The sequence below is a fragment of the Thunnus albacares genome, chromosome 19, assembly GCF_914725855.1.
Source record: "Thunnus albacares chromosome 19, fThuAlb1.1, whole genome shotgun sequence".
In the NCBI taxonomy this organism is placed as follows: Eukaryota; Metazoa; Chordata; class Actinopteri; order Scombriformes; family Scombridae; genus Thunnus; species Thunnus albacares.
Window position 1 is genome coordinate 28223063 of NC_058124.1, and position 24803 is coordinate 28247865.

A 24803-nucleotide genomic window follows, 5' to 3' on the forward strand; every position below is an offset into this window, starting at 1 on the left:
TTTTATAAAGTAACATGTTAAGTTATTAATCTAAACATACAGGATGTATAAAGCTGCAGAATGTACATAAACCTGAGCATGATAGCTGAAAAGAATCGTTGGTGACGGAAACAGAATATTTCGACATCGCTGGAACTGCTTATCAGACAACAGTCACACAATGTGTGACAAGTGTTTGCTGAGGAAGTACAGTGTGCCAATGGGGTTAACGTCTATGAGTGCAGGTTTGAACTGTGTGTGTGTCTGAGTTATTTAAGGGCTTATTTGGCTGCAGTATTACTTAAAATGCTTTCATTGTACTTCACCCAAAAAAAGAGTCTACACAGCCAGACTTTCCAGAGTTCATCTTTCACACAAACACAGAACAGGAATTTCAACACACATACATGGAAATAGAGAAGGATGTAGAAATGACTTGCATTAGTGATCTGTAGTGCAGCACTGGGCAGAGAGAAGTGTGATGTCACAGAGAGCATGATGTGTCATTCAGTGGAATTACAGTGGAAACAGTTTTCGGCTGAATATAGATGTATTTCATTGTGGTTATGATTTGGCTGATTGCTGTCCGTATGAATACACGTTAGTGTTTGAACATAAACTGAAGAGTTTGGAAGTGAGGATGTAAACACGTAAAATGCTGCAGATCCACAGAGTTTTGTTGCTTGTTTGTGTTTGAATAAGAAAAGTATTGAGGACATTTGAAGGTTGTAGTCACTGAATGCTTTCTGTGTGAATGTGTATTATAGTTTACTCAGTACTGAACATGCAGGTAACCAACTGTAAAAAAAAAAAAAACTATAAAAGGGAACATTAGCATTCTTTCACCATAAAAAGACACTGAGAGGTGTTGAGAAGGAGGTTTTCTTTTTTCAGAACTATAACTTTCCTGTTTTCAGCCCACACAGCAATGTGTCAAACATTATTCTGCATATTGAATCATTTCAATCTGTGTCAGGATGAGGGTCAACATCTACATCTGCCTGTTTGCCTTAGTTCTGGGCTGTAACGTCACTGCAGGTAAGGAGTTTTTAAATTTATCTTTTAATATGTGCAATTCTTCTTGTCACCTGTTTTAATTTATATTTGTATAACATAATAATAAAGCTTATTATTATATACAGAAACCAGGGAGCCAGACAGAAGATACAAATCAAAGATAATGATTTGGTTCATTGATCCCCTCTAGTATGAAATCTAGTTTTGGGAACCACAACCAAAAACAAATAAGTAATAAGTGTAGTGATGCTGGTATTAGTTAAAAGTCTGGCAGCTACTACTAGTTGGAGCCTGTTGAGTGATTTCTGGTTTACATTAAAAGACAGAGAGACAAAGTCATGTAAAACTTTTGTATCTTTGAAACTGGTCAAATCTTCAATCAATCAATCAATCAATTTTTATTTATATAGCGCCATATCACAACAGAAGTCATCTCAAGGCACTTTTCACATAGAGCAGGTCAAGACCGTACTCTTTAATATACAGAGACCCAACAATTCCCCCATGAGCAAGCACTTGGCGACAGCGGTAAGGAAAAACTCCCCTTTAACGGGTAGAAACCTCAAGCAGACCCCGGCTCTTGGTGGGCGGCCATCTGCTTTGACCGGTTGGGTTGAGAGAGAGAAAGAGAGAGGGAAAGGGGGAGGGGGGACAGAAGAAAAAAATCACAACAACAACAACAACAAGCACGAGCAGCAACAGCCAGGGAAGGATGCCATCAGGACTGTGAAGGACCGCAAAGGTTCGGCCCAGGACTCAGCTTTTCCTGTGAGATGAGAAAGCACAAAAAAAACTCCGGGGAAGAAGCAAAGTTAGTGACATGCATTGATGTTACATGAATGCATAGAGATGGAGAGGAGGAGGAGGAGGAGAGAGGAGCTCAGTGCATCATGGGAAGTCCCCCAGCAGTCTAGGCCTATAGCAGCATAACTAAGGGCTGATCCAAGGCGAGCCTGGTCGGCCCTAACTATAAGCTTTATCAAAAAGGAAAGTTTTAAGCCTACTCTTAAACATAGAGAGGGTGTCTGCACCCCGGACTGAATCCGGTAGATGGTTCCATAGAAGAGGAGCCTGATAGCTGAAGGCTCTGCCTCCCATTCTACTTTTAGAGACTGTAGGGACCACTAGTAAGCCTGCATACTGGGAGCGCAATGTTCTAGTGGGATAATACGGTATTATGAGCTCTTCAAGATATGATGGTGCCTGACCATTAAGGGCTTTGTAAGTTAGGAGAAGGATTTTAAATTCTATTCTAAATTTTACAGGAAGCCAATGTAGCGAAGCTAAAATGGGAGAAATGTGATCTCTTTTTCTAGTTTTAGTCAGAACACGTGCAGCTGCATTCTGGACCAGTTGGAGAGTCTTTAGAGACTTGTTAGAGCAGCCTGATAATAAGGAATTGCAATAATCCAGCCTAGAAGTAACAAATGCGTAAACTAGTTTTTCTGCATCTTTTAGGGACAGGATGTGCCTGATTTTTGTGATATTACGTAAGTGAAAAAAGGCAGTCCTTGAGATTTGATTTATGTGGGAGTTAAAGGACATATCCTGATCAAAGATAACTCCCAGATTCCTTACGGTGGTGCTGGAGGCCAGGGTAATGCCATCCAGAGTAGCTTTATCATTAGATAATGTGTTTCTAAGGTGTTTAGGGCCAAGCACAATAACTTCAGTTTTATCTGAATTTAGTAGTAGAAAATTGCAGGTCATCCAGGTCTTTATGTCGTTAAGGCATGTTTGGAGTTTGTTTAACTGATTGGGTTCATCTGGCTTCACTGATAAATATAATTGAGTGTCATCTGCGTAACAATGAAAATTTATGGAGTGTTTCCTAATAATATTACCTAAAGGAAGCATATATAAGGTGAATAGAATTGGTCCAAGTACAGAACTTTGTGGAACTCCGTGTCTAACTTTTGCCTTCACGGAGGATTCATCATTAACATGTACAAACTGAAATCTGTCTGATAAATAGGACTTAAACCAGCTTAATGCAGTTCCTTTAATGCCAATTAAATGTTCCAGTCTCTGCAAAAGGATTTGATGGTCAATTGTGTCGAATGCAGCACTAAGATCTAACAGGACAAGTATAGAGACAGATCCTTTGTCCGATGCAGTTAGGAGGTCATTTGTGACTTTCACCAGTGCTGTCTCTGTGCTATGATGCGCTCTAAATCCTGACTGAAAATCCTCAAATAAACTATTGTTATGTAGAAAGTCACATAACTGATTAGAGACTGCTTTCTCAAGGATCTTAGATAGAAATGGAAGGTTAGATATAGGTCTATAATTGGCTAAAACACCTGAATCAAGAGTAGGCTTCTTAAGAAGAGGTTTAATTACAGCTACTTTAAAAGACTGTGGTACATAGCCTGTTACTAAAGACAGATTGATCATATCTAGTAAAGAAGTGCTCACTAAGGGTAAGGCTTCTTTAAGCAGCCTAGTTGGGATGGGATCTAAGAGACAGGTTGATGGTTTAGCTGAACAGATCATTGAAGTTAGTTCAGACAAGTCTACTGGAGAAAAACAGTCCAAATATATGTCAGGATTTACTGCCATTACCAAGGTTCCTGTGTCTGGGGAAAGAACGGTGCCTGTTGAGGGCAGGAGGTGGTTAATTTTGTCTCTAATAGTTAGAATTTTATCATTAAAGAAGCTCATAAAGTCGTTACTACTGAGAGCTATAGGAATACATGGATCAGTAGAGTTATGACTCTTTGTCAGCCTGGCCAAAGTGCTGAAAAGGAACCTAGGGCAGTTTTTATTCTCTTCTATTAATGCTGAGTAATAGGCAGCTCTGGCATTACAGAGGGCCTTCCTATATGTTTTAAGACTATCTTGCCAGACTAAGCGAGATTCTTCTACTTTGGTGGAACGCCAAATCCTTTCCAATTTTCGCGATGTTTGCTTTAATTTGCGGGTTTGGGAGTTATACCATGGAGCTAACCTCTTATGTTTTATTGTCTTCTTTTTTAAGGGGGCGATGGAGTCGAGTGTTTGTCTTAGTGAGCCTGCAGCACTATCAATAAGATTATCAATTTGGGAGGGACTGAAGTTAACATAAGAGTCCTCTGTAGTATTGAGACATGGCAGTGAATTCAGTACTGACGGAATTGCTTCCTTAAATTTATCTACAACACTATCAGAGAGACATCTAGTGAGGACATTTTTGTCTAGTGGTGTATAATCCAGTAATAGGAATTCAAAAGTTATTAAAAAATGATCTGATAAAATAGGATTTTGTGGAAAAATTATTAAATGTTCAATTTCAATCCCATAAGCCAGAACAAGGTCTAGGGTGTGGTTAAGACGGTGAGTGGGATTATTTACACACTGAGAGAAGCCAATTGAGTCTAATAATGAGATAAATGCAGTGCTGAGACTGTCATTATCAACGTCCACATGAATATTAAAATCACCTACAATAATTACTTTATCTGTACTAAGGACTAAATACGACAAAAACTCAGAGAATTCAGATAGGAATTCAGAGTACGGGCCAGGAGGACGATACACTATAACAAATAGAACTGGCTGTAAAGTTTTCCAGGTTGGCTGAGAGAGACTAAGAACAAGGCTTTCGAATGAGTTATAATTAAATTTAGGTCTAGGGTTGATGATTAGGCTTGAGTTGAAAATGGCTGCAACTCCTCCTCCTCGGCCAGTATCTCGAGGAATATGAGTATTAATATGACTGGGGGGAGTGGATTCATTTAGGCTGACATATTCTTCATGACACAGCCAGGTTTCAGTGAGACAAAATAAATCAATACGATGATCTGAAATTAAATCGTTTACTAAAACTGCTTTAGATGAAAGAGATCTAATGTTCAAGAGTCCACATTTAATTATCTTATTTTGTTGTACTATTGCAGTAGTGGTTTTAATTTTTACTAGATTTTCATGAATGACTCTTCTTTTGTTTACTTTGGATTTAATTGATTTATGTGGTCGGGGGACAGACACAGTCTCTCTGTGGTTTTGGGTGGGTAACTGCTCTAATGGAAGCGCAGAGAAGCGTGTAGGACTGCAGCTCTGCCTCCTGGTCTCAACTCTAGGTTGTCATGGTTTTGGTTTACTAATAAACTGGGCCATATTTCTGGATATGAGAGCAGCTCCATCCAAAGTGGGATGTATGCCGTCTCTCCTAATCAGACCAGGTCTTCCCCAGAAAGTCTGCCAATTATCTATTAAGCCCACATCGTTTGCTGGACACCACCTCGACAACCAGCGGTTGAATTGTAACATGCGGCTATACATGTCATCACTGGTCAGATTAGGCAGCGGTCCAGAGAAAATTACGGAGTCCGACATAGTTTTTGCAAATGTACACACCGACTCAACATTAATCTTGGTGATCTCCGATTGGCGTAATCAGGAGTCATTACCGCCGACATGGATGACAATCGTACCATATTTACGTTTATTCTTAGCCAGCAGTTTTAAATTTGACTCAATGTCGCCCGCTCTCACCCCAGGAATACATTTAACTATAGCTGCTGGTGTCGCTAACTTCACGTTTCTCACTATGGAGCTGCCAATAATCAGAGTTTGTTTCTCAGCGGGTGTGTTGCTGAGTGGGGAGAACCTGTTAGAAACATGAACTGGTTGGTGGTGAACCGTGGTTTTTCCAAATACATGATGCTGAATACTTTATTTTAGGGGTTAATACAAGTGATTTCACAATTATGTCATCATTAATCATATGTTATTGATCAGTGTCACCGAAGGAGCAGGTCTCAACTTTATGTAAAGAGCCACAAACATGATGCAGTCATGAATTCAGTAGAACACGGATGCACAAATGTTGTAAATGAAAAAGACGTGAAAATCTTTAATAACTCAGAAATCACGATGATTGAACTCCTTTAGTTGTTGCATTAATTAACGTATTGATCTTGAATAATCAATAAAATGATCAAGGAGACGCACCAGGTCAACTTGCCTTGTCCTCAGTATGTGGAGGGTAAAGTGACGTGCAGCAGAGAGATGAATGGAAGCAATGTTAACTAACTAACAGCTGATGGTGACAGAGAGCAAAAATTCGATGACCTCGACATTGACACAGTTCAACAGTAGATAAGTTACTGCACATCCTCGGAGTGCAGTGACTTATCTGACTTATACTTGTGTAATAATGTAGCAGCTGTGGAACTGACGGTGATCCCATCAGGTAACATCAAACTCTGTCAAAGATGCTCTGCTTTTTGTTTATTTACTTAATGTGACTGCAAGAACAACAAACACTTTACATTTACTCTTGTTACTATAATTGAGTAGGTTATTACTGTTTATTATATGAATGTATTTATTGAGTTTTTTAAAGATTGAAGTCATTTTCATACTGTAAGAATCATGCTGCCCCACAAATCAATTAAAATGTGTTGGACAGTTATAATCTGCATTTTATTGTCAGTTGGTGAAGAAATGGAGAGAAAACTGTCTTTATTTGGTTTGAATATTATTCCTAATTTTTCTGGTTAATAGAAACAAGCTCTGTGTTTTTGTTCATGTAGAGTTGAAAAAATCAAACCTACTGTTCTAAAGTTTTTAACATGTAACTTGATAACCTACACTCAGATATATAAAATATAATAATAATAATAATAATAATAATAATAATAATAATAATAATAATAATAATAATACTGATATTTCTGGTTCTGCCACATGATACTTGATACTTTTATTAAGGATAAACTGTCCATCATTAGTTTGACAGTGTTATAGGAGAATAAAGATAAATCTCTTGAGGACTCTTTAAATCTTGGTTTTCACCCAATCTTTATGTCTGCTGTGTACAGGAACCATCATACAGAATGCTACAGAGAGGACCGAAGTCATTTTGAAATGCTCTCATGATGATGCTGGGTCTGGTCTAACGTGGACCAGAAAACTTAACGGGAAAATGACTGTGGTTGGTCATCATGAGGAGGAAGAGCATACTCAAGACCAAAGCAGAATTCGTTCTTCAGATGAGGGCGAGAGTTTGGTAATACAAGACGTGCAGCTTGGTGACTCTGGACTGTACTACTGTGGAGACAGACCAGCTGTGTATCTGAATGTGATCAAAGGTGAGCAGTCTGAAGTCAGGTTTCCAAACAAATGTAACGCAAATTTTAACTGAAATTTCAGGAAATCAATAACAGAACATGCAAATGAACGTGCGTTTCCATCCACTACTGTTTTGCGAATATTATTATTTGAGCGCATCAAGGTAAACAGTTGGTGGCATTGATTCTCCCATCGAGTGCAGGAAACCTCAAAAAGAAGATGTAGTAATGACGTAATTACTAGAGCGACAGTCGAAGCTGAAGTGATGGAAAACATGACAGTGAAAAATGTTTGCCGCCATGTTTCGTTTCTCCAGCGGGGCAGAAGCTTCAGGGACATTTAATTCACTAAATCTGTTTCTATTCCATTTTGTTTTTATGGATACTTATGTGTTTTTCACTTTTCCACCTCATCCAAGCGTAAAAACTTCTTACGCAATATTCCATCTTTTTTCGAATTTCCAGCCTTTCCACTGACACTTTTTTTATACACAAATTGAAAAAGCACACAAAAAAGGGCGGATGGAAACCCGCCTTGAGAGGGACACACAAATTCAGTACAGATGGTAGATAATAGTGGCTTTCACCCTTAACTGTATCTACTAATATTTAGCTAATACATTGAAAGTTTGCTAAAAAAGACCTTTGTTTTTCCGTTGTCACGTGACGTGTCACACTTTAAGGGTGTTTTCACATCTGCATTTCCTACTCTGGTTAAATCAAACTCTGGTTCGTTTTCCCCGTTGGTGTGATTTGTTTGGGCAGGTGTGAACACATTAATCGGGCTCAAGTGTGGACCAAAACAACGGCACAGGACACTTAAAAGAAGTTATTTAAAGGAACAAACTGACATTTTGGGAAATACATTCAATTCTTTACTGTCTTACTGAGAGTTAGAAGAGAAGATCAATCAGTGGTGGAATGTAACTAAGCACATTTACTTAAATACAATTTTTATTTATTTATTTTTGTAATATTCACTCTCACGGCCTAGTAAATGTTAATTTTAAATAGTCATTTTGGTTTCAGATTTATATCAATAAAAACTCATGATACAAGTTTGGTTTCAGGCAGGTCATCAAATGCATATTCAGTAAAGTACATTTTGCAGAGTCAGGCTCTTTCTGTGTGTGACGTGTACATATGAGCAGGAAAAGAGATGGAGACCAAGTGCACATACACAACTATTTTGGCCATCCGACAAAAAGTGTCCCACCAAAGTTAAAAACAAACCTACAACCTTGATTTGAACGATCCCACACAGAAGATAAAAAGACACCTTCAACTACACCTGCACACACAAACACAGGTATGATCACATGATGAAACAAAGTCGTAACAGGTGTACGTCAGAGCTTACAATGGAGATGTGAAAACATGAATTCAAAGATGAAGATATGTATTCAGAGTATGTGGAAAAGACACTAGATTTACAGTAATATTCACTACGATTAAAATGAAAGAAACTAATTAGTGATTGTGAATGTTTCCTTGTCTTCCAGCCTCTCCTTACCTGTGGCAGATGCCTGTTCGTGTGGTGATCGTAATACTTTATTTAATCCTGATGATCAGCATCACCGTCACTACCTGGAGAAGAGGTGAATGACCTGAAAGTTGTGGATATGAAAATGTTGAGCAGCAAATATTGTTTTAAATACAGTCAGATGATATTTTAAACTCAAGAAAGACTCAATATTTTCAGATTTTACTTATAACAGTAGAAATAACTGGATATCAACTAGCAAACACTCACAGACATTATAGTAGCTCAGAGATTTGTACAAAGATGAACTGAGCAGAAGTTTGGCTGAATCAGACAAATAAATATTGAGTGACGGCCATTTTAATTAATTATGTTCCTGTAGCACCACTTATTGGTGAAATGTGGTCAAATGAACCAGGATGGTTCAAAGTTGAAATGTGCACATGTCATCTAAATTTGAATTTATGAGTCATAGCAGTTTATGTCAGATCTGTCACACTTACTGAAATTATAGAAAATGGTCATAGTAACTTTTTTTTCAGTCTCATTCAAATATTATATGTATCAGCTTTGATTCAAATTGATCAGATGTGAGTAGTGAAACTCTGTCTGGGTGTAAATGTGCATGTTCTTTATTTATAAATCAGTTTTTAACCATGAAAAATAATTCAGCTTCTCCACTCAACATTTCAGGAATCATGAGCCAAAATGTGAAGTGCCTCAGAACGGCCACATGATGGTGCTATTGCTATAACTGGTTCTTTCTCACATTCATTGTCCCAAGGCCCAACTTTCTACCAGATATCTTTAAAATTGAAGAAGTAGCCTTTGAGATATCCTCATAATTAACAGACAAAGACATGGACAGACAATACAGATTGCACAATTCATCCTTGTACAAACTGAGCTCTAATATTCCTGGACAGAAGTGAACTTTTCTCCAAACAACCATCAGCTGCTCAGCATCGTTTTCTTTCACTTTGTGCATTTTGATGCAGATCTGGAAATTTCTGAATACAGTAGAATAAATTCAGAGGATTGTTCAGACTTGTTGTTCTTTGTTTTTCCTTTGCATGATGTCGCACTTCACACATACCCTCCACCCAACTCTGCACTACACACCAATGACTAGAGTTCCACATCCTTCCCTATTTCTATTTTTGTGCACCGATTACTAATAAACTGATGTAGGAGTCATTTCTGCTTTATGTTCTATGTGTGATTTCCTTTTAACTTTATTGAACCACCTTGTTTCCTGGATCAGAGTTAAGTCTTTTGCTGCTGCTGACAGCAGGTGCAAAGCAATGATTGTTGAAAATAAGGATATTGGATAATTTGATTGACCTCTCTGTCTCCCACACAGTGGATGAGACAGTCCCAAACGAGGCAACATCTGCTTGCTGATATTTAACCAAGCAAATATATTTTTTGTCTGGTCTTGATATGAGGTCGGGTTTGTTATTGTCCAGTTCTGGAAATTCAAAAACAAAAGTAATTTGTCTTGAGTCCATCTTTCAGTTCAAGCAGTGGTCAACAGCATCTACAAAGGTTAGTTCAACTGGGGTCAAAGTTCAACACATTTGATCTTTTGGTGCACCTGCGCAGAGCCGTCGCAACAAACCACAAACACAATGATGAAGATGAACACAAAAGCAGTTTTTCTGTGATATTGTGAAAACACCATCAGTGTGTCTGTATTTAGCATTAGTGACCCGACCGCCTGCATCAGTGTCACTGCTTCTCTGTTATGACACCAGATCAGATTAAAGTTCTGGAGATTAGAAAAAATGTCCCCTCACTGAGAGGTTTGTCATGCAGGAAGCACGTCATGTTTCCTCTAAATCAACATATATGGTTGCTGCTGAACAATTTCTGTGCTTGAGTGGTCTCCGTGTGGTTAGATATCTGGCTGGAAAGTTAAGCTGCATCTGTCTCACAGAATGTGGTGGTTTGGTTTCTTCTTTCTTTGGCAGCTCTCATTGTTCAGATCACCTGTCTTTCAATGATTTTAAGTTGATTAGTTTGAGTTTCTTTGACCTGCTCGTTAGTCTTTCAATGGTGATGAGATAAAGAGCCAGATATTGTTCTCAGGAGTTCAAGGAGACCAAAACTTCTTCCCCAGAGTTCTTTGTGCTTTCTCGTCTGCAGGAAACCTCATGGACTACGCTGATGCGGGGATGTCCTTCTACTGCTGTTGTTGCTGTTTGTTGTTCTGCTTCTCTGTGTCCTCACTTTTCTAAAATTAAAAAAATGAAACATGTTTTAAAAAGATCTGTGAATCTAATTTGTTAGTTAGTTCATCTTTATCTATTCAGGAAATCACATTGAGACCAAAATCACACACACACACACACACACACACACACACACACACACACACACACATTAAAACTAAGAAACTAAAAAATATCAGCATATTAACCTTTAAATTACTGGAACTGTACGTGTGAAACACACTGTGTTCACACTAGAGGAAACGTCAGTGTTCATTAACCACAAAGAAAGAAAGACATTGAAGAAGTGAGACTTCAGCTTTTAAAGTCAGATGAACACACGTATACACTGAGTTCCTGTTCTTCTCTCAGATAGAAACTGTCTCTGTTCATTGTGGTTCAGTCTGTTGGAGGATGAGGATGAACATCTGCAGCTGCCTGTTAGCTTTAGTTCTGGGCTGTAATGTGACAGCAGGTAAGAACTTTACTCTTTTTCATCAGCTTTAATAATAATGTTCATGTTTGTTCATGTCATAGAGTGAGTGATGAATGTGGTGCAACTCTTTATTTTTACTGGTGTTTTCAGGCTAAAAGAGTGCAGCATGATACATCTTATAGGAAGTATTGATAATTAATTAATTAATTGAGCTATTGTTAATTCTTCCTTGTCTTCGTGATGTTTCCTGTCCTATTTTAAGCTGCTACTATCCAGCCCATATTAAAGAAATCTAACTTAGTTCCTGCATTGCCAGAGAACTAGAGGCCTGTATCTACACTCCCAGGCTCCTCGACTGTCTTAACGCTATTAGAGACTGGACGGCAGAAAAGTTGTTACAGCTCAGTGCTGATGAGACGGAGGTTCTGGTTGTTGTTCCAGTAAAGGTTGCCTCTGTCACATTTAGGATCCTGTTTAAGATTCTCATTCTTACTTACAGAGCTTTGCACAGTCAGGCTTGCTGTCTGTCTCACACAAACGCCTTAAGACTCGAGGTGATTGAGTTTTTGAAGTCGTAGCATCTAAACTATGTAACGCTCTGCCTGCTCCCTCACAGTCTGCTGACTCTGTGGATTCATTTAAAAAGCAGCTAAAGACAAACTCGTTTAGACAGGCAGGGTAACCTGTAAGCACCAGGTCAGCATTTTATGGTTTTATTGTGTTTTTCAGTTTTGCACTATTTAATCACGTGACTTGGGTGGTCACTTCATCTGCTATGAATCTTTCTTTTTTGTATGTTGTATTACGTGCTTGTAAAGCACTTGCTGTACAAATACATTTACTTACTTTTACTTTTTACATATAAAGTATGTTGTCCATTGTTTCCAGTATTTTACATATTGTTCATATCGTAGTCTGAAGGTAAAGGTCAGTTTCTCCATACAGTGAATTTAGCTGATGTATAAAGTATTTTATAGAGATTTTAGTGATTTGTTGAAACACGTTCAGGTTTATTGTCATATTCATGTATTTGAATAAATCAAGTTCAAAGTTGTTTATTGGTCACGTACACAAAACAAACAATACAGTGTGCAGTGAAATGCAGTTTAGGCCCTCCTAGATTAGCTTATAGCTGCTAAGATTAAAGATAGAAATAGTAATAAAAATGAAAAGGAAATCAAAAGTATAAATATTATATTATATATATACAATTTATATATATATATTACATTATATATAACATACACTACAACCATATATATAAACATATTATAAACAAACATTAATATTGATAGTAAAAAGAGATGAACAGTAATATGAAGGTGCAAACATAGTCTAACCTACATATATTTATATGATCTAAAAATGATCTAAAATATCTACAGACTCACACAGTGACAAGAGACGGTGGTGCACAAATGTGCACACACATCACACATAAAACCACATGTAAAGTTGCAGTGCATTGTGACCGCTGCCCCCCCACCACCACACACACACACACACACACACACACACATTAGCTGATGGTGTGAATGGTGTAAAGTCAGAAGTTAAAAGTGAAGTGCAGTAATGCTTTAAGGTCTTCATGTTTTTCATGATTAGCAGTTTGCACTCGACAGTTAAATGTGATTCTGACTCTGATGGAAAACAACTTTTCACTTCTTTGCAATATTAGAAATGTTGACATTCTGAAAATGGATGTTTAGTTCTTGTAAACTGTGTTTCTTTTGCAGAAATTATCCATCAAATAGTCAAAGAGGAGCAACAAGTCTCTCTGCGTTGTTCTCACTCTGTGGAGGGTAATCTGACGTGGAGCAGAGAGATTAACGGAAACACAGTTGACATATTTATAGTTGATGGTGACACAGACCAAAGATTCAATGACCCCAACAAACGATATGGTTCAACAGCAGATAAGTCACTGGTCATCTCTAGAGTTGCTGTCTCAGACTCTGGAAAATACTTGTGTAATAATGAAGCAGCTGTGGAACTGACGGTGATCCCATCAGGTAACATCAAACTCTGTCAAAGTTGTTCTGCTTCCTGTTTCTTCCTGTTTCAAAGTCTCGTCTCTGTGCTTCACTTTTCATTTTCTAAACTGTGATTAAATACATACATTGACATATTAATGAAATAATGCATTTCAAAGGTAAATGTGGTTTTAACTTCAATAACAAATATATTGTAAGAAATAACATCATCATTACTTATTACTTTCATAACTCAAAACCAGGTTTTAATTTCACACTGACTGTTAAGAATAGAGGCTGAATTAATTTATAACATTAACTTCTTGTTACTGTAGTTACTTAAATATTTCTGTGTATTTTTATACGTGAATCTTTTTATTTTATTTTTTATGTGATGTGCTTTACTTTGTTTGTGGTAAATTAATAAACAGATTTTTATGGTCGGTGAAGAAAAATATCTTTTTAAAGTTCTCTAATACGTCATTTCTATTGTTCTTTTCCTTTTAAAGGAACAGGTCGTCTTGTTCATGTAGAGTCACACAGGAAACAAACACCTGAATTAAGTCCTTTTCTCTAAAACCTCATTTAGGAACTTATAACCAACAGTCAGGAGCCCAAATGAACATTAAAGCTGTTTTTCTTGCTGTAATCATTCCTCCTGTTCATACTGACCATTAGAAGATCCCTTCATAATGACCTTACAATGGAAGTGATGGAGGACAAAATCCACAGTCCTCCTTCTGTGCAAAAATGTATTTCAAAGTTTATCTGAAGCTAATATGAAGCTTCAGCGTCCAAATGAGTCAAATCAAGTAGATATCTTTCAACGTTACAGTCTTTTTAGTGCCAAAGTTCCTCTTTTTGTTACTATACTTCCACCTGCAGCTCAACAGGGAAACACTGTCTGAGGAAACACAAAGAGGGAATTTGATGCTAAAAAGACTGTAAATGTGTCAGATATCCACTTGATATGACTAACTCAGACTGCTGAAGCTGAATATGAAGCTTCACACAGACTTTTAAATGACTGTGTGGACACACTATGGATTTTGTCCTCCATCACTTCCATTGAAAGCACATTTGAAGGATCTTTTAATATCCAGTATGAACAGGAGGAATGATTACAGCGAGGAAAACCTCTTTCACTGTTCATATGGACACCTGACTGCTGGTTTAAGGTTATAACATTTTCAATAAGCATCACTTCAAAGTGTGATCACAGTGTGTTCTGCACAGGACACTTTGCAGTGTAAAAATAAACTCATCAGTGCAGAAACTGTTTCTAAATGACCTCAAACCTTTATTTATCTGTCATATTTCTGTACCGATGTTTCTGTTAATTAGTGGCCGACACAAACAGTCTGATAAGCTGATATCAGCCAATATATTAGTGCAGCTTTAAGTTAGGTATCAATACAGTAAGAGAACTTTTAGTGACTGTAACAATTCTCCACTTTGTGTAGAAACAGAAGTTAGTTTATCAAAGAAAATCTTGTTTTGGAACAAAACTCTTCCATGTGTCACTGACTTTATCATGAATACATGTGTTTATGATGGCATGTTATAAAACATGAATCTTGGTTTTTACTAACTTAATGTTTGTTGCTCACAGGAACAACAACAGTCAGTATTGCAGAGAAGTCCAACGTCAATCTGACATGTCCTGATGTTGGATGGTCACATGATCCAAAATGGACCAGAGAGATTGATGGAAAACAACAACAAATCAGTCGTCATGTTTCAGCTGTTGACAAGTATCTGAATATACCAGACGTGCAGCCTGGTGACTCTGGATTGTACTACTGTGATGGAAAACCAGCTGCAAATCTAAACGTGATCAAAGGTGATCAGTCTGAGAGAGGTGAGACACAAGAACTCAAAGACACACACAAAAATATGAAGGCAGGTAAAGCACAGAGAAGAAGTTATTTAAAGGAATAATCTGACATTTTGGTAAATTTATTAACATGTTTAACTTTCTTACTGAGAGTTAGAAGAGAAGATCAACCAGTGGTGGAATGTAACTAAGTACATTTACTTAAATACAGTTTTAGGAACCATTTGATGTTACTTTCTACTTCCTGTCCGCTAGATCTCAGAGGAGAATATTGTACTTTTTACTCCACTACATTTATTTGAATGTTATAGTTACAAGTGTCTTTCCAGATCTATATTTTACAAATAAAACAGATGATGTATTTATATTTGTAATTAATTTAGATCACTTTGTAGAGATCTGTTTCTACTTTGACACATAAGAGTATTTTCTATTGATGGGTGTGAAAAGACATGTAAAATTCCAAGAGGGGTGAAAACTTTTTACAGGCAACGTATATTCTGTATATGTAAAATACAGACAAGTGACAAATGAAAGGAAAAACTGGTACCACCACTTAGATCGATACCACATTCATATCTGTCCATTAAACATGAAGCTACAGCCAGCAGCCGGTTAGCTTAGCCTAGCATAAAGACCGGAAACAGAAGGAAACAGCTAGCCTGGTGTTACAGAGAGTTATATGCAGAAATATAACGACACACAAGGCTGAACAATAACAAATATGATCAGTTCAAATAAGAGAGAAACTTTAATGCTGCTTCAAATTAAACAGAAACAATATCCTCAACATTCAAGTGCTTTAAGTCATGAGAACATTTGCTCTGCTTGATAACTCACCACAAAACTGGCCATCACCTATTTCCTGTTTCAATACTGATGAATGATTTCATAACTTTCTGTGGTAAAATGCATTTTGCTGCCTTGTTGTATCTATTTCCTCCATCTCACACAGAAGCAAACAGGACACCACCGACAAGTGAGAGATGAAACACATCTCAATGTTAATTAAACTGATTAAAGGTGATCGATCTAAACGAACAAAACAACAGAAAACACTTTAAATGCAGTAATTAAACAAACAGATACAGATATAAGAGCCTGGGAAAGTTTTAACACTGTGTTCAAGTGAAACTATAGTTTCAATGTTGGAAGTCGAGCACACAACATGCTCAACATTCAGGTGGATTTTGTTGTGAGAACTTGAACTGTTGCTGACTCAGCACAAATATTAAAGTAGTGTTGGTACTTTTTCAAAAACTGTGAATATTTTGTGACATTCTGTAAACAGTTAGCTGTAGTAAAATACATTTTCTGCCCTGTAATATATTTTTTCTCTGTTCTGCACAGATGATAATACAGGACCAACATCACCTACAACAAATTCTACAATATCACCACCTGCTGAAAACACAGGTATGACTGCAATAAATAAGTCACATCAAGAAACCTCAAATGAAAATGAGTAAAATTAAACAGCCTCTTAACATCCACCCTTTTTTTTGGAATTTTTGCCCATTTGCCATACCCAAATGGAAACACTTATAATAGAAGAACTGTAAGGCCAAAATGCAAGTATTAGGCTTCATGTGAAAGGTAACAAATGTGCTTGTTTAGCATGTGGCTAAAACAGAACTAGAATTACATCAGTTCAAATATGGCTCAAAAAAGTGTTTCTGGTCCTCATCTATAATGAGTCATATTAGAATAACAATAACTAGGACATGCTTTATGCCAAAACTTTGCAAATCACCACATACCTTCTACAACTTGACAAGCACACCTGTATAAACTTCCAGACCTCTAGACCTAACCTTAGGGGATCAAGGGAGTTTTTAGTTTGTGGTGTCACTGGTGTCCCTGAACCTCTCCAAAATGTCTCCAAATGGCCAATTTGTGCCAATTGGTTTTATTCATTACTGCGTGACGCTAAACTGGCTAAAGCAGGTCTCTGGCAACCTGGTGGATGTTAAGATGTTAAGAGGTTAAACAAGAAAAATTCCAAGAGGGGTGAAAACTTTTTACATTTGCTATATATTCTGTACCAGTACTGGTCTGAATGTTTGACCCCTACAGTGAGGGGGTCTGGTGGCTCTGTTAAGCTTTGGGGGGCATTTTGCTGGCATGGTTTGGGTCCACTTGTCCCCTTAGAGGGAAGGGTCACTGCTAATCAATACAAAGTTGTTGTGAGTGATCACCTTTATCCTATGATGAAACATTTCTATCCTGATGGGAGTGGTCTCTTCCAGGATGACAATGCCCCAATTCACAGGACACGAGGGGTCACTGAATGCTTTGATGAGTATGAAAATGATGTGAATCATATGTTATGACCTTCACAGTCACCAGATCTCAACCCAGCTGAACACCTATAGACAGCGCTCTCCACCACCATCATATTATTGATGAAGAATAACAAATATGATCAGTTCACATAAGAGAGAAACTTTAAAGCTGCTTCAAATTAAACAGAAACAATATCCTCAACATTCAAGTGTTTTAAGTCATGAGAACATTTGCTCTGCTTGATAACGCACCACAAAACTGGCCATTTCCTGTTTCAAAACTGATGAATGATTTCATAATTTTCTGTGGTAAAATGCATTTTGCTGCCCTGTTGTATATATTTCCTCCATCTCACACAGAAGAAAACAGGACACCACCAACAACAACCCCAACTACAACTACAGCAACACCAAAAACAACAACGGAGGAAGGAGAGAGTAAGATAAAACAGATCTCAATGTTAAATTAAACTGATTAAAGGTGATCGATCTAAATGAACAAAACAACAGAAAACACTTTAAACGCAGTAATTAAACAAACAGATACAGATATAAGAGCCTGGGAAAGTTTTAACACTGTGTTCAAGTGAAACTATAGTTTCAATGTAGGAAGTCGAGCACACAACATGCTCAACATTCAGGTGGTTTTTGTTGTGAGAACTTGAACTGTTGCTGACTCAGCACAAATATTAAAGTAGTGTTGGTACTTTTTCAAAAACTGTGAATATTTTGTGACATTCTGTAAACAGTTAGCTGTAGTAAAATACATTTTCTGCCCTGTAATATATATTTTCTCTATTCTGCACAGATGATAATACAGGACCAACATCACCTACAACAAATTCTACAATATCACCACCTGCTGAAAACACAGGTATGACTGCAATAAATAAGTCACATCAAGAAACCTCAAATGAAAATGAGTAAAATTAAACAGCCTCTTAACATCCACCCTTTTTTTTGGAATTTTTGCCCATTTGCCATACCCAAATGGAAACACTTATAATAGAAGAACTGTAAGGCCAAAATGCAAGTATTAGGCTTCATGTGAAAGGTAACAAATGTGCTTGTTTAGCATGTGGCTAAAACAGAACCAGAATTACATCAGTTCAAATATGGCTCAAAAAAGTGTTTCTGGTCCTCATCTATAATGAGTCATATTAGAATAACAATAACTAGGACATGCTTTATGCCAAAACTTTGCAAATCACCACATACCTTCTACAACTTGACAAGCACACCTGTATAAACTTCCAGACCTCTAGACCTAACCTTAGGGGATCAAGGGAGTTTTTAGTTTGTGGTGTCACTGGTGTCCCTGAACCTTTCCAAAATGTCTCCAAATGGCCAAATTGTGCCAATTGGTTTTATTCATTACTGCGTGACGCTAAACTGGCTAAAGCAGGTCTCTGGCAACCTGGTGGATGTTAAGATGTTAAGAGGTTAAACAAGAAAAATTCCAAGAGGGGTGAAAACTTTTTACATTTGCTATATATTCTGTACCAGTACTGGTCTGAATGTTTGACCCCTACAGTGAGGGGGTCTGGTGGCTTTGTTATGCTGTGGGGGGCATTTTGCTGGCATGGTTTGGGTCCACTCGTCCCCTTAGAGGGAAGGGTCACTGCTAATCAATACAAAGTTGTTGTGAGTGATCACCTTTATCCTATGATGAAACATTTCTATCCTGATGGGAGTGGTCTCTTCCAGGATGACAATGCCCCAATTCACAGGACACGAGGGGTCACTGAATGCTTTGATGAGTATGAAAATGATGTGAATCATATGTTATGACCTTCACAGTCACCAGATCTCAACCCAGCTGAACACCTATAGACAGCGCTCTCCACCACCATCATATTATTGATGAAGAATAACAAATATGATCAGTTCACATAAGAGAGAAACTTTAATGCTGCTTCAAATTAAACAGAAACAATATCCTCAACATTCAAGTGGTTTAAGTCATGAGAACATTTGCTCTACTTGATAACTCACCACAAAACTGGCCATTTCCTGTTTCAAAACTGATGAATGATTTCATAACTTTCTGTGGTAAAATGCATTTTGCTGCCCTGTTGTATATATTTCCTCCATCTCACACAGAAGAAAACAGGACACCACCAACAACAACCCCAACTACAACTACAGCAACACCAAAAACAACAACGGAGGAGGGAGAGAGTAAGATAAAACAGATCTCAATGTTAAATTAAACTGATTAAAGGTGATCGATCTAAATGAACAAAACAACAGAAAACACTTTAAACGCAGTAATTAAACAAACAGATACAGATATAAGAGCCTGGGAAAGTTTTAACACTGTGTTCAAGTGAAACTACAGTTTCAATGTTGGAAGTCGAGCACACAACATGCTCAACATTCAGGTGGTTTTTGTTGTGAGAACTTGAACTGTTGCTGACTCAGCACAAATATTAAAGTAGTGTTGGTACTTTTTCAAAAACTGTGAATATTTTGTGACATTCTGTAAACAGTTAGCTGTAGTAAAATACATTTTCTGCCCTGTAATATATATTTTCTCTATTCTGCACAGATGATAATACAGGACCAACATCACCTACAACAAATTCTACAATATCACCACCTGCTGAAAACACAGGTATGACTGCAATAAATAAGTCACATCAAGAAACCTCAAATGAAAATGAGTAAAATGAAACAGCCTCTTAACATCCACCCTTTTTTTTGGAATTTTTGCCCATTTGGCATACCCAAATGGAAACGCTAAAATGTTAAATTGATTAAAAACTTTAAATGCAGTTATGAGACAAACGTATACAGATATAAGAACCTGGGAAAGTTTTAACACTGTGTTCAAGTGAAACTACAGTTTCAATGTTGGAAGTCGAGCACACAACATGCTCAACATTCAGGTGGATTTTGTTGTGAGAACTTGAACTGTTGCTGACTCAGCACAAATATTAAAGTAGCGTTGGTACTTTTTCAAAAACCGAATCATTTTGTGACATTCTGTAAACAGTTAGCTGTAGTAAAATACATTTTCTGCCCTGTAATATATATTTTCTCTATTCTACACAGATGATGATGAAGAATCAATATCACCTACAACATCTGCTGAAGACAAAGGTATGACTGCAATAAATAAGTCACATCAAGAAACCTGAAAAGAAAATGAGTAAAATGAAACAGCCTCTTAACATCCACCCTTTTTTTTGGAATTTTTGCCCATTTGGCATACCCAAATGGAAACGCTAAAATGTTAAATTGATTAAAAACTTTAAATGCTGTTATGAGACAAACGGATGCAGAGATATAAGAGCCTGGGAAAGTTTTAACACTGTTCAAGTGAAACTACAGTTTCAATGTTGGAAGTCGAGCACACAACATGCTCAACATTCAGGTGGTTTTTGTTGTGAGAACTTGAACTGTTGCTGACTCAGCACAAATATTAAAGAAACGTTGTTACTTTTTCAAAAACTGTCAATTATTTTGTGACATTCTGTAAACAGTTAGCTGTAGTAAAATACATTTTCTGCCCTGTAATATATATTTTCTCTGTTCTGCACTGATGATAATACAGGATCAACATCTACAACAACTTCTACAACATCACAACCAGCTGCAAACACAGGTATGACTGCAATAAATAAGTCACATCAAGAAACCTGAAAAGAAAATGAGTAAAATGAAACAGATTTTAATGTTGAATTGTTAAACTGATTAAAAGCTTTTATCAATCTGAGAGCCCAGAGACAAGAACTCAAAGAAGAACAAAAAGTAGAAAACACTTTAAATGCAGTAATTAAACAAACAGATACAGATATAAGAGCCTGGGAAAGTTTTAACACTGTGTTCAAGTGAAACTACAGTTTCAATGTAGGAAGTCGAGCATACAACATGTTCAACATTCAGGTGGTTTTCGTTGTGTCACACCTACAATGAAAAAGGATTCACAGTTCAGTTTATTTTATCTTTTGGCTCCTAAAACTGTTATTGTTGGAAGTTATGTTACAGCTCATGATGCTATAGTCACTTCCTGTTTACGTAGTCAGCTGTTTCTCATAGAGTTGCAAAATTAGAGGAGATATTTTTGGCGTTCCTGGTTCCGGAGGTAAAAATTCTGTTCATTTTTCTCACAGACAATGTTACACCGCTTGGATGGTTAAATCACCAGAAAAAAGATGAACAATTAAAGATAAAAAGTCGACTGTGTACATAAACATTTCAAGGTAGAAATTAACTACGACTCCCAAAGTGCATTTTTGCAAGAAACAGCCAATCACTGAGCTTAAAATCCACTCATGTGCACTGCTAACAGCAGGCAGAAGCCAAAGATTACAGTGTTGACAAAATTGATTTTACAATCTACAGAGCCAAAGGCTTCTTCTCCATAGCAACAGCAGCTGAGGCTCATGGGTATTGTAGTATTCTTAGCCGTCCACCAAAATCACAGACAAAAGATGATTTCTGAGAAACTAAGTGTAAATACTGTAAACTGGTGGTCAGAATATAAACCTGTAGGATCATTCATTTATCCAGGAGAGTCCTGAGTTTCTATGTTCAGTAACATCGAGGAGATCGTTAAAGAAAACTTTGAAAACTGGAAAAACACTTGTGGAACCAGCGGCCCCTCACACTTCACAGCTATTAGATGGCACTACAGATGTTTCCTTGCTATCGATTTACACATTAAATGTTCACTAGATAAAACATTTCTAACAGTTAATGGTGCAACCTGATTTATTAAAACTAGTAAACTAGTAGTAGCAGAGATATAAGAGCCTGGGAAAGTTTTAACACTGTGTTCAAGTGAAACTACAGTTTCAATGTAGGAAGTCGAGCACACAACATGTTCAACATTCAGGTGGATTTTGTTGTGAGAACTTGAACTGTTGCTGACTCAGCACAAATATTAAAGTAGTGTTGTTCCTTTTTTCTGTGAATCAATTTGTGACATTCTGTAAACAGTTAGCTGTAGTAAAATACATTTTCTGCCCTGTAATATATATTTTCTCTATTCTGCACAGATGATGATAAAGAATCAACATCACCTACAACAACTTCTACAACATCACCACCAGCTACAAACAGAGGTATGACTGCAATAAATGAGTCACATAAAGAAACCTGAAAAGAAAATGAGTAAAATGAAACAGTTCTAAATGTTGAATTGTTAAACTGATTAAAAGCTTTTATTGATCTGAGAGCCCAGAGACAAGAACTCAAAGAAGAACAAAACAACAGAAAACACTTTAAATGCAGTAATTAAACAAACAGATACAGATATAAGAGCCTGGGAAAGTTTTAACACTGTGTTCAAGTGAAACTATAGTTTCAATGTAGGAAGTCGAGCACACAACATGCTCAACATTCAGGTGGTTTTTGTTGTGAGAACTTGAACTGTTGCTGACTCAGCATAAATATTAAAGTAGCGTTGTTACTTTTTCAAAAACTGTGAATTATTTTGTGACATTCTGTAAACAGTTAGCTGTAGTAAAATACATTTTCTGCCCTGTAATATATATTTTCTCTATTCTGCACTGATGATAATACAGGATCAACATGTACAACAACTTCTACAACATCACCATCATCTAAAAACAAAGGTATGACTGCAATAAATAAGTCACATCAAGAAACCTGAAAAGAAAATGAGTAAAATTAAACAGCCTCTTAACATCCACCCTTTTTTTGGAATTTTTGCCCATTTGGCATACCCAAATGGAAACGCTAAAATGTTAAATTGATTAAAAGCTTTAAATGCAGTTATGAGACTGCATTTAAAGACTGGATGCAGAGATATAAGAGCCTGGGAAAGTTTTAACACTGTGTTCAAGTGAAACTACAGTTTCAATGTTGGAAGTCGAGCACACAACATGCTCAACATTCAGGTGGATTTTGTTGTGTCACACCTACATTGAAAAATGATTCACATTTAAGTTTATTTTATCTTTTGGCTCCTAAAACTGTTATTGTTGGAAGTTATGTTACAGCTCGTGATGCTACAGTCACTTCCTGTTTACATAGTTGGCTGTTTCTCATAGAGTTGCAAAATTAGAGGAGATATTTTTGGCGTTCCTGGTTCCGGGGTAAAAATTTTGTTCATTTTTCTCACGTATCATGTCGGGATGTTTGTTTTGAACTTTTACTTTGTTTTCCACTAGGTTTGGTGGTGGGGATAGTTGTTTCCTTCCTCCTCATCCTCATCATCATCACCGTCTACTGTGCTTGGAGGTGTAAAAGACGAGGTAAATGAAGTCTGACCTGGAAATTTACAATCACACTAAATTTTGATGAATACAAGAAAGATGTGCTCGTAAATTAAATGTTCATGGTATTTAACAAAAAAGAAAAGACATTCTTACAGGATATATGATTGCAACACATTAACATGAATTATACCTTATTTTAGTTTTTATCACAACATGCAAAATTATAATTACTTAACATTTACTTATACCTCCCCCATAGTACGGTTTATTTACTTTTTAAATTTTAAATGTATTTCTTATTTGATGTCTCTTATACCTTTTTTCAGAATTTTATAAATTAAATAATCAGCTTTCATGTCAGAATTTTGACTTTAATTTCAGACTTTTGATTTAATCTTAGAACAGATTTTCTGTATATGCAATCCCACCTAACAATGATGTCATGCTGCACCACAGTGCAACGTGACATCATTTTATGGGCTGTTTTCACATCTAGATGGAAAGTCAGCCTGTTTGTGATCAGAGTTTAAAGCAGGTAATCAGTGATTATTTAGTAATAATCAAGTAATAATTAAGTTATTCACTAATTTGTTTTCCTTTCTGCAGGGACTGAAGAAATACACCACATCTACGACGGGATACAAGATGAAGGGTTGAACCCTACAAAGCGTGAGTAATGAGAAGTGTTTCTTTTTAAAATGACAACTTCCTCTTTCTATTATGATTGAGACTGATCTAAAATTAAATCCCACACTGTGCTTACTGTGCCTGCATTCATGCACTGTTACTATAGTGACACTGAGGTCATTCGACTATAACTGCTTGTAGTCTTCAGAGGGGAACTTGTAGCATTATAAGACACAGTTCATACAGTATATATCATTATAAACTTCCACAGCTTCTTAAAAGCTTCTCAAAGACTCTCCTCACCATCTGACTAAAAAAATAATTCATCTGCTGCACAATAAACATATTTCTTACCTGTTTCCTGAGGTGCAACTCAGTTTCTTACTGTAATCCAAATAAAGATAGGAGCCATAACAAGTAGTCATATCTTTGAGGCTGTTTTATGTCACTTAAACCAAAATTAAGATGTTTTATCATCTATATGAACATTATTTTCCATTATTTTATATCATTATGCACAAAAATGCATTTCTGTTTTACTGTTTCACAAAACGAGCAAGAAGATACTACTGTACCTTAAACATCAAATTTAGTGATCTTCTTTTCACTTCTTTTCTGGCAGGTGTGGAAAGCTCTGGTGGACCATCAACTGAATACTGCCTGGTGACTTTCCCAGGTGAATGATCAAATATTTTCCCACCACCTT

General features: G+C 36.9%; 1 protein-coding gene and 3 gene segments (V, D, J or C); 1 reads left to right on the plus strand and 3 right to left on the minus strand.

Moving 5' to 3' along the window:
- The window catches only part of LOC122970078, a 916362-nt gene that overhangs the window by 380917 nt on the left and 510642 nt on the right, over positions 1-24803 (minus strand).
- LOC122970080 overlaps positions 1-24803 on the minus strand; it is an 891879-nt gene that overhangs the window by 340846 nt on the left and 526230 nt on the right.
- Positions 1-24803, minus strand: part of LOC122970079 — an 808187-nt gene that overhangs the window by 270621 nt on the left and 512763 nt on the right.
- On the plus strand, positions 11087-22940 carry LOC122970076. Of its 2 annotated transcripts, XM_044336192.1 has the most exons (7): positions 11087-11223; positions 12921-13196; positions 14770-15018; positions 16345-16410; positions 19831-19854; positions 22301-22328; positions 22842-22940. In XM_044336192.1, exons 1-7 carry the CDS (start codon positions 11163-11165, stop codon positions 22900-22902), a joined length of 765 nt encoding a protein of 254 aa, XP_044192127.1. In that variant the 5' UTR covers positions 11087-11162; the 3' UTR covers positions 22903-22940. The 2 variants fall into 2 exon arrangements, with proteins under 2 accessions (XP_044192127.1, XP_044192128.1); XM_044336193.1 differs by lacking the exons at positions 16345-16410; positions 19831-19854; positions 22301-22328; positions 22842-22940 and adding an exon at positions 20337-20593.

Bases quoted from the DNA above. Each gene is read 5' to 3' on its own strand.
- LOC122970076 (XM_044336192.1), top strand. From the start codon at position 11,163: ATGAGGATGAACATCTGCAGCTGCCTGTTAGCTTTAGTTCTGGGCTGT. The intron at 13,197-14,769 runs GTAACATCAAAC...TGTTGCTCACAG, and splicing joins ACTGACGGTGATCCCATCAG to GAACAACAACAGTCAGTATT. The intron at 16,411-19,830 runs GTATGACTGCAA...TATTCTGCACAG, and splicing joins ACCACCTGCTGAAAACACAG to ATGATAATACAGGACCAACA.